General features: G+C 42.4%; 2 protein-coding genes across 8 annotated transcripts in view; one reads left to right on the top strand and one right to left on the bottom strand.

Annotated features, from left to right (window-relative positions):
* Positions 1–7747, top strand: part of SYNE2 (spectrin repeat containing nuclear envelope protein 2) — a 149463-nt gene extending 141716 nt beyond the window's left edge. Inside the window, exons 105-111 of the mRNA XM_027716626.2 lie at positions 802–1013; positions 3488–3688; positions 4049–4177; positions 4669–4857; positions 5491–5580; positions 5799–5845; positions 6645–7747. Coding sequence (XP_027572427.2) covers positions 802–1013; positions 3488–3688; positions 4049–4177; positions 4669–4857; positions 5491–5580; positions 5799–5845; positions 6645–6870 — 1094 coding nt within the window. The 3' untranslated portion in view covers positions 6871–7747. The remainder of the gene's footprint in view (positions 1–801; positions 1014–3487; positions 3689–4048; positions 4178–4668; positions 4858–5490; positions 5581–5798; positions 5846–6644) is intronic.
* A 3123-nt stretch (positions 7748–10870) lies between these two features.
* The window catches only part of ESR2 (estrogen receptor 2), a 42289-nt gene continuing 38846 nt past the window's right edge, over positions 10871–14313 (bottom strand). For all 7 annotated transcript variants that reach the window (XM_027716627.2, XM_039378987.1, XM_039378988.1 and 4 more), the window contains one exon: positions 10871–13355. In XM_027716627.2, the coding sequence (XP_027572428.1) occupies positions 13166–13355 (190 nt within the window). In that variant the 3' untranslated portion in view covers positions 10871–13165. The remainder of the gene's footprint in view (positions 13356–14313) is intronic.

Raw genomic sequence — 14313 nt, 5'->3', positions numbered from 1 at the left:
TAGAATCATGGAATGGTTTGGGTTGGAAGAGACCTTAAAGGTCATCTAGATCCACACCCTCTGCCATGGCAGGGACACCTTCCACTAGACGAGGTTGGTCAGAGCCCCATCCAACCTGGCCTTTGACATTTCCAGGGATGGGGCATCCACAACTTCTCTTTTCAAGTGCCTCACCACCTTCAGAGTAAAGAATTCCTTCCTAATTTCTATTCTAAATGTGCCCTCTGTCAGTTTAAAGCCACTTTGTCCTATCATTCCATGCCTTTGTCAGAAGTCCCTCTCCAGCTCACTTGTAGCCCCTTCAGGCACTGGAAGGGGCTCTAAGGTCTCCCCAGAGCTTTCTTTTCTCCAGGATGAACAGCTCCAGCTCTCTCAGCCTGTCCTTAGAGGAGAGGTGCTCCAGCCCTTTGATCATCTTCATGACTCACTGCAGCAGCTCCATGTAGACATAAAACACAAACCCAAGTCCTAACTGCTGGATCACGTTTGTCCTGTGGATTTTGGTGTCCACCAAATCACAGCTGCACTCATTGAATTCCATCTCCTCAGACTTGCTCTGTTCTTCTAAGTGCATTAATGTGATTAAAATCCTTTGTAGCATTGCTGTGTGGATAACTTGACCAGTAACATGGAATTTACAGGCTGCAGAATCTCAAGAAAAAAATGTGTCTGGATAACAGTAATACATGACAGCAATTATTTGGCCTTGAGTAGATTTGAGAATAATTTACTTTTTGCATCAGTTTTACACACTCTGCACATTGCTGAAGTTTTACATGTATCTTATTCTATGATTTGTAGGCATTATTGATAGGTGGGAGCTCATCCAAGCTCAAGACCTCAGAAATAAACTTAGGATGAAACAGAAATTGCAGCAGTGGCAGCAGCTGGACTCAGATCTCAGCGACATCTCTGCTTGGCTTGATAAAACCGAGGAAGAGCTGGAAGAGCTGCAAAAAGGGAAAATTCCAACGAGCATGCAGGCATTGGAACAAAGGGTCAAGAAGTTGAAAGTAAGTTATGGTGTACTGAGAAGCAGGATTTCAAGATGCTGATGCTCTTTATCACTGTGTTTGTGCCCCTGGGATCTGTTGGGCAGCACAGATGCCAGTAGGAATGTGCACAGGGGAACTAAACTGCTCTCAGCTGAGAAGCACCTTGTTAGGCAAGGTGCTTCTGTCTTCATCTGCAGAGATTTGCAGACAGTAGGCCTGGATACAGCAGGCAGTCAGTCAGGCTGAAATAAAACCCTTTGTCTTCTTGCAGAGTGATATCACCATCTTTTCCTTGTGCCGTGTCCCTCTATGCAAACCAGAAACAGATTGAAAATTAGCCAGGTCAACAGGCTGCAAAGTCTAGGCTGATTTTTTTTTTTAAATTGAATGAAAGGTGTAGTTGCAATAGGGAGGCTGAGAAAGATCTGCTCTAAAGCTGTGGGTTTTAGCAATATGGTGTTTGCAAAAAATGTTAGCTCTAAATAGCACCTTTGCCCAATAGTTGAAAGATTGATCCTTTTAAAATGTGCAGTTTTTTGTTAGGCAAATGCAGATTTCTCCTTGGATAGAATATATCAGTTATAAACAAGAAACAAAATAAATTCAGTCTCTGCTGATCTTCAGCCAAGTAATATAACAATTAGAGAAACAATAACGTGAACATTTGCCAGCATGTGGGGTCATACTATGTTGCCTCCTATGACTCAGCTTCCATAAAACAAGACTATATCAGGTCTGCAAGTTGAACCAGCAGGTCACCAGGGTACATGTAAGTGCTGGTCCCTGGGACTCGGTAACAAAATGCCTGAGGTTGAACTCTGAGAGAGCTGAGTGTTCCTGGCAGCTGTGGAAGTGCAAAATCCTTGTGTGCTCACCCTTCGGCCAGTAGCCTCCTATGGAGTCACCCAAATCCTGAGGTTACTGGTCAGTTTGGCATCACTCTTGGAATGATGCTCACACACAAGACACTCTGCAGGAGAGAGGAGGGATTTCTTAGGCATACTGAGAGTATGCTTAAGCCTATGTGTCCTGGAGTAGTCCTTAGGCCAGGGAGAATAACTGCACTCCAGTAAGATTGATTCCATCAGCTAATCTGGCTTAGGCACCAAGTGCTAGGAAAGGTTTGGTGGTGCCTCTTGGGTGGAGGGACATGCTTGTCTTTAGCCTGGGGTTGGGTGTCTGACCTCTTCAAGGAGCAGAGCTTCACTTCTCTCTCCTGCATCTGCTTAAGAGGAGTCCAGCTGGCTGTAAATCCCCTTTTCAGACGGCTTGGCTTTATAGGGGTGTCTAAAAGAGCAAGCACACTCTAAGAGGTGAATTTCATGAGATGTTAGGACATCCCAATTGCCCTGGATAAGGATAAGGCCAGTCTGCCTGCAGATTGGTTTACTGGTATTCAGAAGTCTGTGATGGACCATTTGCTTTGTCTGATATTAAAAAAAAAATAATTGTTGATTGGAGGAGGGAGGCAAGATTCTTTGTTGGGTAAAATGTGATTTAGACCAGCAGTTTTCAGCAAGTGGGATGCAGATCTTGAGAATATCTAGATTGAGACTCTTGTTAGAAAGGCTGCTAAGGAAAGCAGTCTGAGCTGTGTGCTTTACAGGATTCATCCTGCAGCTCTTATTTTTCTACTGCAAGAGCAACTTGAAAAAGACTGAGTACCCTTGATTCAAATTGTAAAGCTGAGGGTGCAGGGTATTGTTCAGCATTCATTTTTTTTAAAAACCTTCATAAATACAGGCTCTACCTTAACATAAAGGTGATTAGCTGATACAGCCAGGACTTCACAAATTCCATATTGTTTCCCCCTGCAATTCTAAGGGAGAGGAGGGAAGCAGGCAAGACTGCTTTTGGGGGGACCTGCACAAGTCAGAGAAATGGGCTGACAGAAACTCTGACTAGAGAGAAGAAAGAATTTCTAACAATGTGCTGGCCTGGTGTGGGACCAGGGGCCCAGATGGGACTGGCAGTCTCCATCCTGCAAGATACTCAAAATTTGACCAGATGAGACCCTGAGCAGCCTGCTCAGAGTTGAAGTTGGCCCTACTTGGAGCAGGAGGATGGAGTACAGACCTCCAGATGTCCCTTTCAGCATTATTCTAGGATTCTGAGGTGGCAAAACCTTTATAAATTAAGAGGGAATACCCTGTGATGACGTATGGGAATATTTGTCCAAGTGTCAGGGAAAGAGGCAGCTCAGAGTAATGAAGGACAGATGTGGATTAAGCCATAATGCCTGTGACTTAGGAAGAAGCCCAAGCCCAGACAGATTAATTTTTTCAAAGTGAAGGTTTTGACTTTAAAAAAAAAAAACAAACAAAAACATAAAGCAGGCCACCTACCTTAATATGTTTCTTAGCAGTATTGAAAAGCCACCAGATTCAAACAACTTTCCCCAATACCTGTGATTCTTTTGAGTGCACAGTTTTATTGTAAATAAACGTGTTTTTCAACATTCATGAAAGTTCCTAATCCTCTTTTTCTACCAGGACATGCTTAAAGCATTTGATAACTACAAAGCAGTGTTGCTTTCTGCTAACCTGAGCAGCAAAGAATTCCAGAAAGCGGATAGCACAGAGTTCAAGGAGCTTCAGAACAGGCTTCGGAAGGTGAACTTGCACTGGGAGAAGGCAACTCGTGCACTGGACAGCTGGAGGAAAGGTTTACAACAAGCCTTACTGAGTTGCCAGGTGCATACCACGTGCCAGCTTATAAGGGAAAACTCTCTTTGGGATGCTACTGTGAGGGGTAGATAAGGGGAGAGGGCAGGTGGGTAATTCCTGCACATCAGTGGAACAGTTACTCACAATCCAAGACACTTTCTCTTATAAAGTTGACTTTGTTGGGTTTAAAGGGTTTGGTAGAAATATCTTTCAACTGGATAATAAATATCCTTTTGTTACATAGGTGGAATAGATTAGAAGCCTATTCTGTACCCTCCCTAACTGTGAATTTTATGTTGACTTTCTAATCTGGGCTGGGCATTTTGTTTGTAGGCAAAGCCTACAAAGATGTTTTTTCTCTTATCTGCAAATCTTCTGTTTCTCTAGGACTTCCATGACCAGAGCCAGAAACTAATCCTGTGGTTAGCAAGTGCTGAAAGCCGAAGGAATGAAGCACAAGTCACAGATCCAAATGCTGACCTCAATACAACACTGGAATGCCAAAAGGAGCTAATGGTAAGTGTAGTCTTAACTGCAGCACCTCAGCTCTTCCAGTGAGTCAGTAGCTCTCACCACAAAATAAGAGCAGGATGTTTATGTTTCAGGATCTCTGCAATCTGTCCTTGAACCTGCTGTAGTCAGGCATGTGGATGGTTTCTGAAATGGACCAAGATATTGCTTATATGAGGCAATTTTTCCATTACACATCATAATTAAATTGCTTTTGAACAGTCTTTATGCTGGAGTAAGACTTCCAAAATTCAATGTCTTCTCTATATGACTTACCCACTGCTAGAACTATTTTTAAATGTTTTCAAGCAGGTACAACCAGTCTCTTCTAGAGAACTTCTTTTCCTATGTAGCTGTAATAGCCATTCCTATGTAGTGTGGATTGTCAGGCAGGTTGAGTTGTTCTTTAAAGCCTTCAGAATTCCTCCTTTTGCGACAACATCCTTAAAGTTGAGAGTAACAGTCTGTTGCACTGGTTTTTGTTTGTTTGTTCTAAGCAACTGGAGAAAGAGCTGCTGGAGCAACAGCTTAATGTAAACTCCCTTCAAGAACTCACTGCTTACCTGCTGCTTAAATCAGATGGTGACTACATTGAAGAGGAAGAGAAGGTCCATGTAATTGGAACAAAACTGAAACAGCTTATTGAACAAGTCTCTCATGACTTAAAAACAATACAAGGAAATTTGGTGAGTCAGAATTATAAAACTCGTTCCTGCACCTTCCTTAATGAAAAGTAATAACATACTAAGAGTAAAGGTATTTGTAAAAGGCTGACTTAAAACTTAAGTTCTTCCACCTTTAAAAGCTGAAAAAAGAACAGTCTGGCTGTAGGAAAAACTTCAGCACCACAGGGCTGACAACAGGCAGGTTGTGCTGCCTCCATCCTTGAGGGGTTTGAAGAGCAGAGATAAAGCTTTCAATAAGGCTTTTGGTCAGGTCTCATAACTGGCCTGACTTTGAACAAGAGATTGGACTAGCTGGGCTTCCTTGGAGTCCCTTCCAACCTGAATTTCTATGATCCAGACCAAGTATCGGGCTGGAAGTGTGTAATGAACACATAAGCAGTTGTAGTTCATAGCAATGGGTTGCTTACCCTGAGAGCTGTCAGAGATATTTTCAAGTTAATACCTGTATACACCTGTTCCTTTGTAATTCCTTCAGGCTGGGCATAGTAAAGCATCAGTTCACCACTGGTTGTGCATCCAGGAAGAGGCAGTGGGCTGTGCACCTACAGAGGCAGTGAAAGGTGGCTCTTAGCACTTCGTTTGTTGTGAGTTTTGAATGTGCATTTTAAAGAGGAAAGTGTTGTTATCTTTTAGGATACAAAAACATTCTTGCTAGTTCCAGATGACTTGGACTCAGGAGAGTATAATCCAGAAGCAGAGAAATCCAGCCCTGCTGTAAAGAAGGCAAGTATATTTTTCTAATATTTTGCTATCAGCATATAGCATATTTTGACAGATTTAATGTAAAAGTTCCTCAAATATAATCATTCTACCTTTTAGATCCGTGTACCTTATTACAGAATTTACAGCCAGGCTTTAAAGTCTACAACTGTCTTTTCTGAGAAAGAGAAATTCCTTGTAGTTTCTGAAAGCTGGATACTAAAAGCTGTTTCTCTCGACAGATTGTGGCAAGGAGAACTGCTGATGGCAGAAACAGCAGCGGCACAAGGTATTATTTTTCTACTCATCTGTCTCTTGAAGGATAGTGAATATGGCAGAGATGAGCTGAGTGGCAGCAGAAACCTGGGCAGCTGTTCCTCACAGGATGACATGTGGGTGGAGGTGATTTCTGCCTCCCTGTAGTGTCTCCTCTGCCTCCCATCTCTGGGCTGCACCTTGGTGAATGGATTCCTTTAGCACTCCTGCTCCAGGACCTCTGCAGTGATGTGCAGCCTTGGCTTGTCTTTACTTTTGAGAAAATATTATTTTGTGCCAAATGGGGGATATTTTAGGTTTTAATCCTCCTTTTGTTCCACCAGCATACCTGGAAAAAGAAACTTGCCACTGAGAGCTACTTACTACAAACAGACCATGAAGGACAAAGGGAGAGGCCCCCAGTGCATTTAGGACCTATTCAAAGATCTCAGTAATGCTAAGGCAGACAAGAGCCTTATCAGTGTGAATGGTTCTTTCCTTTATAGTTCACCACGTATTTGGAGTGGTTTGTTTGCCTCCTGGGAAAAGTTAAGTTTGCATTTGAAAACAGGGTAAAAACACACTGTTTTAAGCTATTGCAAGTAAACGTTTCTTCTTCAGTAGTAAGGACAGTAAACCCAAACCAGCAGCTGGCTTCCCACTGAGCAGTCCTGCACACTTCCAAATTATGGTTAAGGTGTTTCATGTGTTTTGTTCTCCTGTAGATACACAGCCCTGCATCTCAGAAGGGTCGTGTGAACCCTGGAAAGGGCTGAAACAACTTCTTTAATTCAAACCTAAAGTGCCTGTTTTTCCTTATTTCTCCCTTTCAGAAGTGAAAGCCATCCACAACCCGTGCAAACAAACCCTCGGTCCCCCTCCTTCTTTTACCGGGTGTTACGAGCAGCTTTACCTCTCCAGTTGTTCTTTCTACTGCTTTTGCTCCTGGCTTGCATGATTCCATCTTCTGAGGAGGACTACAGCTGCACCCAGGCAAACAACTTCGCCCGCTCCTTCTACCCCATGCTGCGATACACCAACGGGCCTCCACCGACCTAAAATCGCCCTCGCTGACACCAAAACACTCTGGGAGGTGCTTTTTTTCGTGCTGCCAGCATCATCAATCAATCAAGCAGCAAATTTCACATCTCAAAATGTATATCTTGACGGAATTTCAGCATTTTTGTACGGAAAACAGACTCTTTTTTTTTTTTCTATAGATTTTTAAACTGTAAGCAACACACTTTATACTTTGATGCAATAGATGTGCTATTTTGTTAGGGGCAGTGCTCTTAAGCTTGCAAGGTGTTTGAATACCGAGTTATTAGATGCAGAAATGACATCACAGTAATCTTAAAACATAGCAGTCTGTCTTGGGTTAGCATGACAGACAAGCAGTTGAAGAGGGACTTTCCTTAACATGATTACTGCACACACTTCACGTTACCTGTATCTTTTGGTACTGTAGTCACTTTGTGGAAACAAAAGAAATTACATATTTTTGAATCTTTGTTACTGTATTTTGTTCACCTAACACATTCAATAACATGATGCACATGTGTTTTGTTTGACATAAAGTGTTCTAGTGGTTAGGACTGCTGTGTTGTCTTTTTATACCACTTTTGAAATAAGAAATTGCTGCATTGCATGGAAATGATTTATAATGCACATATTTTCTAGATGAACATGATTATGTAGACTATCCTTGATGTATACAAATAGTGTAATGACTTTTTTAATGAAAGAATTTTTTTCAGTTTTTAACCTGCTGAATAGTGTACAGTATTTGGGAGAGAATTGTGCATTTTTATAAGCTTTGTTTTTCAAATGAGACTGACACTTGGGCAATGGCTGGAAAAACACTGTGTACAGTCAGCATTGCCACTGCTCCTCAGTTGTACAGTTTGAGTACTGTCATTAAAATTTTGCCAATGTCTGCAGGACTATCAGTGTGTCTGGTGGGGGGAAGCAGCTTTATGTTCCAACAGTGCTGACCCTTCCACTCCTGTGTGAGTCAGCTTTGCTTGCTAGCGGAGCAGTGTTGGAAGAAGCACCACCACTCTTTTGCTTATCAGGGCAAGGAATTACAAATCCAGAAGTGGAGCCTGTGTTTGGTGGCACAAATCCTTTCCTGTGCAATTGTTGGTGATTTCCTGGAAGAATATGAAGCTGAACCAACTAACGCTTATTACTAGTTTGAAATGCTGAACTATTTCCCACCCTGGAACTGACTTTTTATACTGGGAGTTATGGCAGTGCTGGAGAAGGGGAAGTGCAGGTTGAGGAGAGCTCAATGCAGTAGTAAGGGCTTTGGATGAAGGCTTTTTGTATTTGTTTGCAGTGAAAATCACCCAGGAATTAGCTAATTTATGTAATGCTTACCCGTAGAAAATGAGATCTGTGATTAGCCCGTGGGAATTGTCCCACCCTTTCTAGTCTCCACTGGTGTTTGCTGATTCCCCATCTTCTGGCAGGGGCATTTATGAACCTGCTCTGTTGTTCTGATGTTCAGAGAAAGACCAAACCAACAGCTTTTTCCCAGCCATGGTGGCAAACCCACCATGGTTTATCTTCAGGATATTAAACTAAAGTAATACAGCTGTGTTGAGGCACCAGACTTGTGCTCTAAGACACCGATTTCAAGCTACAGCTCTCACACCAGTGCTGTATCCAGAGGTAAATGATGGATCCTCCCCACCCCTCATGCAGGCACACACACTCTCCTCTCTCCCTCTGCCATCATTATTTGATCTTTTCAACACAAGTACTTTCAGATGGAGCTCATTTAAGTTTCTGTCTCTGTAGAAGTCATCCAACTCTAAACCATTATTACATTGCCAGATTGTCACAAATGCCCATGCAAACCTTTCTGCCAAGAGCTAATAGTCAGTTGCTGACATGATCTTCAGTTCCTCTGCCATTAAAGGTCCTATGCAGGGGGGGAAAAATTGAACAATGTTAAAAGGTCTAAAGAAAATTTCATAGCCTACAATTTCCTTTCATTATGTACAGTTGTATCAAATTGTTGAGCTGATGTAATATATAAAAAGAGGAGCTTTCAAGAAATTATCTCAAAATGTCACAAAAAAAAAGTCTGGGGAATAACTTCAATCTTTTTTTTCCCTGAACTTATTTTAAATAATTTTATTTCCAGTTGATTGCAATCACTGCACTGAAGGCTGACACTGAAGTCTGCTTTAAACAAGTGATTCTGTATACCTACCAATTTCTTTTTGTCATCATTTTGCTCAGGAGTGGGTTGCTAGTGGTCAGGGAAGGGAAGAAAGATTAAGAAGAGAGGACAGATGCAATAGTTAGAGCAAGCAGGACCTGTGCATATGCCTTGTAGGAGTGCAACCAGCCCCAAACTCGTTTTAAGTCTTATTTCTTTGGCAGGAAGATGAGGCCTCAATCTGTTTTCAGCTCTAGGTACCCCCCCCCCCCCAAAATAGTCAACACCAATGAGAAGGCTCCAGGGAGACTTAAGAGCAACTTGTAGCACCTAAAGGGGACCTATGAGAGAGCTGGAGATGGGCTTTTTACAAGGGCATGAAGTGATAGGACAAAGGGTAATGGCTTTAAACTGACAGAGGGCAGGGTTAGGTGAGATGTTAGGAAGAGATTCACAACTGTGAGGTTGCCCAGAGAAGCTGTGGACACCCCATCCCTGGCAGTGTTCAAGGCCAGGCTGGATGGGGCTTGGAGCAACCTGGGATAGTGGAAGGTGTCCCTGCCCATGGCAGGGGCGTTGGAACGGGATGATCTTTAAGGTCCCTTCCAACCCAAACCACGCTGTGATTCTGTGCTAAAATCCAAGCAAGACAAAAATTCTTACCTCAGAACAGGTTGCTCACTGGTGACAGCTCGAATAGGATCAACAGGCAACTCTCCAGGGGCTCTCTGCATTTTGAGGGTCTGTTAAACCACTGTATTGAAGCAAATACAGCAAATATCTTTCATATTCCCCAAGCCATCTGGAGTAAAAGTTCCAGCGATTAAAGGGATGCTCTCCTTTCACCACAATGATCCCTGTATCAATCTGTCATTCAGTCAGTGAGGAAGTAACATATGATGACGGAAATATGCATATTTATTGAAAAAAAAAAGATCTTCAAGTGCTACCTTGTCTTAGTTTGCTACCCCTTTTGGAAGGACCCACCCTGTTGGGCACTATCTCAAGGGAGATAGTTTCAACACATCTACACATCTTTCCACCACACTCTCCTCTCTGACTGGCAAAGTAACAGCATTAAAAATGGGTAATAGGTAATTTGCAGGAAGACAGAAGTGTGGAAAAGGTCTCACATTCTTGGAGACAAAGCAATTCACCTGTCTGAAATGCTCCACATTTCTTTAGACAAATCAGTAAAAAAACAAGGTTGTTTTACCATTTGGCTCTAGTTCCAGATTTGAGAGGAACCTTGGCATGTTTTTAACAGCATGCACAAGGAAAAGTTTGGACTTTCCTTTCTTTCCTTCTTTCTTTCTCTCTCTTCCTCCCTTTTTTTCTCCCTTCCTTTCTCCCTTTCTCTCTTCCTTTCTTTTCTTCCTCTCATTTTTTTTAAACCCATGGCAAACAGCCATCCCGCATGAAGCAGATTTTCTTCTCACCTCTACCAACATCCTAGAAACAGTTTCTCCAAGCAGAAGCAGCAGCTCTGCCAGGCCCCAGCCCGGCACAAAGGTTGATGTGCAGCCAAACAGTGAAGGAAAGCAATAACCCAGCCCCGTTCTCCTCCCCTCCTCACAGCCCCCGCTGGTCCTCAGCGCTCCATTCATTCACAGGGAAACTGGAAAAGCCCCCCAGTATCCAAATGGATCCAGTGTGGCTGCTCTGCTCAGGCCTGGCAGGGACACAGAGATGTTCCACACCAGGAATGCAGTGCCTGAGAGGGTCTGGGGGATACAGACCTGTGATAAACCCAACATCTCTCTCAAGAGACACAGGCACCCCTGTTCAGCCATTCTGTCACACCCCCCCCTGTGCTGTTTGAGACCTTTGGGCACCTTCCCTTACCTGAATTTGAACACAACTACATGAATCCAGACTCGACAGCTATTGACTTTGGACCGTTTTAAAACACTAGTAGTAACTTTTAATAAAATTGTGTTCAACATGACAAAAAGCAGGTTAAAATCACGTCATTTTCCCATTTGCACTGTGTTAAGAGCAGCATATATGAATAACGACACGGGGCACAAATCTGCAGCATTGCCCTTTTACAGAGTCAATCCACAGCAAATTTCCACTTAGAAGCCAATTTCATGATTTATACCCAGCCTTTCCCATTTTCTTTTTAAGAGGTTTGTTCCAAGACTGTACATTAATTCAGCACTTTTAAAGCAAAACAAACAAATCACAAACATTTCTGTGAAAAACTGTATTAAACAAAAAAATTATACAGGATAAGGAAAATCACAGAAAGAACAATACAACAGACACTGAGGCCAGAATGCAATCAAGCCCAAGAAACACTAAGACAGGTTTGTTTCACAGCAAAATGTCCCTCAAAATGAAAGTACCAATGAATTCCAGACTCTACTCACTTTTTTTTCCTCTTTTTTTTTTTTTTTGGTAGTAGATATTACACCTCATTAGAAGGGCACTGCTATATTACAATTCCTTAAAAACAATAAAAAGGTAGCAAGTAAAAATTTGGATCAGCAGCAGTATCTGGTATAGTACAAGATCAAAACAAGACAGTTGATCTGTGTAACTGACTGAAAAGTCCTTATGCTCCTCCTATAAAAAATACTGTCCTTGGCTTTAAAAAACCACCAAGATTAGGTTCGACCAGTATTCCAAATATGCAAATGGCATATTTTACTAGTATAATACTAATACATACTAATCAATACTAATAATACTATTACATACTAATCAAAGTCCTAATCCAAAAGACTTATTGGCTCAAAATAGACATTTGGTGTGATCCTAATTTAATTTCACCATACCTGAAATGCCCAGAACATGCATGTGTTATATTTAAAGCTATCCATTTAGAGTGACAGTTGCCAGAATGAATGATGCCACCCTGCTGATCACTGGGGCCGTCAGCCAGGCTATTTCACCTGGATGTTTTTGCTCAGTGCAGCTTAAACACATGCAGAAATCAGCACAATGAGGGAGTTTAAACCCACTACATCTTCAGTGAAATTCAATCAAGTCATCACACTTGCAAAGCAAAGTAGTGCTAGGACCATTATCCCCATCCTCACTCTTTGAGGGCTCCTATACCAGTTATGAAACCACAGCATAAGGTGCCATGCGAGTTGAAAACAAGCAAGCAGCAAACCTCAGGGCAGCAGGCAAAAAGAGGTCCCAGTTTATATTCCCATCCACTTCCTCATACCCTGCAAAAAGTTTTGGGTGGGCAGGGCAGAATTCCACAAAAGGGAAGGGAAGATGGTTTGTTTCTAACCAATTTCACAAGGCCTGATTAGCAGATCATATGCAAATGCAAACAGTTAATATTCACAGAGCAACCTCTTGAACCTAATTATTAGAACAGATTTAACATCATTAATAAATATATAAAACAACATGTTAATCTCACAGACAAAACACATTTCAAAGGTAGGCATTGACTGAAATATCCAGGTGGTTTGGTCATTGTTTAAAGCACTGAAGAATTATACACGGATAATACTGTGAGTGTAAAAGAACAGGCTCACAAAATACAAACTTAAGCTCAGTTTAAACTTTCTGAAGAGGCTCTGAACTGGCCCTAGAATCTATTTCAAATAACCTACAAACAAAGGCCATTACAGCCATTGCATATTTAGGAATAGAATAAACTCCTTTACACTGTTCATATCTCGGCACTTTAGATCAGCTGCAGAGCAGGCATTCCCCAGGGACCAGCACACACAGGTAAACAGATCTGTCCCAAATAATAATGCTCTACATTTCATACCATCCCATGCCAAAAGAGGAGATTGTCCCATCAGTGCTTAAAAAGCCTTGCTGTGGGAGGCAGAGACCTTGGTGCTCACTCCAAGCTCTGGCACAGGCTTCTTCTGCCACCTCAGAACAGTCCCTTACCACTCTGTCTCAGTCCACCTGCCTCTGAGAAGGAGAGGCAGTAATCCCCTGTCCCACAGTGCTGTTCTGAGGCTTGATTTCATAAGGTGCTTTTGAAGAGTCTCAGAAAAGGCACTGTAAAAGTGCAGCTGTTACAATGTCAGAAGCACGGACAGAGGTGTGCATCCCACAGCTGTTCCCAAGACACCCATGTGCAAATCCAGAAGACATGAGAACTCACACCAGGTCACACTTCAGCAGCCCCGTCACAGCAGTTCTGTTTTCTCCCACAGTTTTGAAAAGGTTTCACATTGCCAGGTCTGGACACAGTTACTGGGCTGCCCCGTTTCGCAGGCTGTCTCCAGGCTCCATTTGTTCTAAGGAGCCAAACTCGGGGGGTGTGGCTGGGGACTTCCTTTGCCCTCGGAAAGTGTGTGCATTCAACATCTCCAGCAGCAAGTCATACACTGGGACCACGTTTTTACACTTCATGCTCAGGAGATGCTCCATTCCCTTGTTACTGTGCAGGAGAGCAGAAAGTAAGTCAGAGATCTGGTTCCGACAGAGAAGAAAAACATGCTCACGGCTTCAAGAGAGTCCTTTCTTTGTTTGGAGCTAGGAGGATTTAGCTGCTGTGATCCCCAAGATCACTTAACCACTATCAACAGTAACAACAACCCAATACTTTAAGGGTGAATGTTTTACTATTTAGAGAAACAAGATTTGTTTTACACCACACAAACTGACTTCAGGAAATAATTCAGATGTACCACCCTACTGAAAGATAAAACCTCTTGGATGCTGTAAATGTGGGAGGCCACACACTGAATCTTTGTATAAAAGGGGAATTTACTACATGCATTTACTGACTACCTACCTCTCCTACCTGAAGAATTACCCTGGCTAATTTCAAGCACTTTGTTTACTCTCTGCATGTCCAATGTCAGATTTTGCAGATGGCTACAGAGCTTAAAAGTAATCTTTTTGTTATTCATCAAGACACAACGATACCTTGTTAACTTGAACACCTAGTGCTGTATCATGGTTTGGAATAACAGTATCATTGCAGTCACACATATTTATACAACAGATGCACTCAAGGGGTTGAAATCTAAGGATATTTGCTCATCACCAAATTTATCCCCATGGAAGTAGCAGCAGACAGCTGGCACATAGCTGACCTAGTGGGTTGGACTGGGAGGGGGGCAATGCTTCCAGATAAACAAGGTTCTGCTACAATTCAAGACTTAAGAATATGTTAATGGTAAAGGAGAAACTGCAGCCCCTCTCCTACACCCAGCTCTCAAGATTCCTACATCATTTGGTTATCAAGACTGAGTGCATCAATTATTTCCAGAATAAAGTCCAACTGACTGACCAGCACTAAGGAACATAAAGGAGACAGGACAAAACAAGTAGCCTCCAGATTTTGGCTGAGGAAGACACAGCATAAAAAGTCTTGGTTTAACGAGAAAACA

This window comes from Pipra filicauda, unplaced genomic scaffold (genome assembly GCF_003945595.2).
Source record: "Pipra filicauda isolate LSUMZ 115617 unplaced genomic scaffold, ASM394559v2 scaffold151_size3305965_pilon, whole genome shotgun sequence".
Classification (NCBI taxonomy): domain Eukaryota; kingdom Metazoa; phylum Chordata; class Aves; order Passeriformes; family Pipridae; genus Pipra; species Pipra filicauda.
This window is presented reverse-complemented; position numbering and strand designations above follow the sequence as displayed.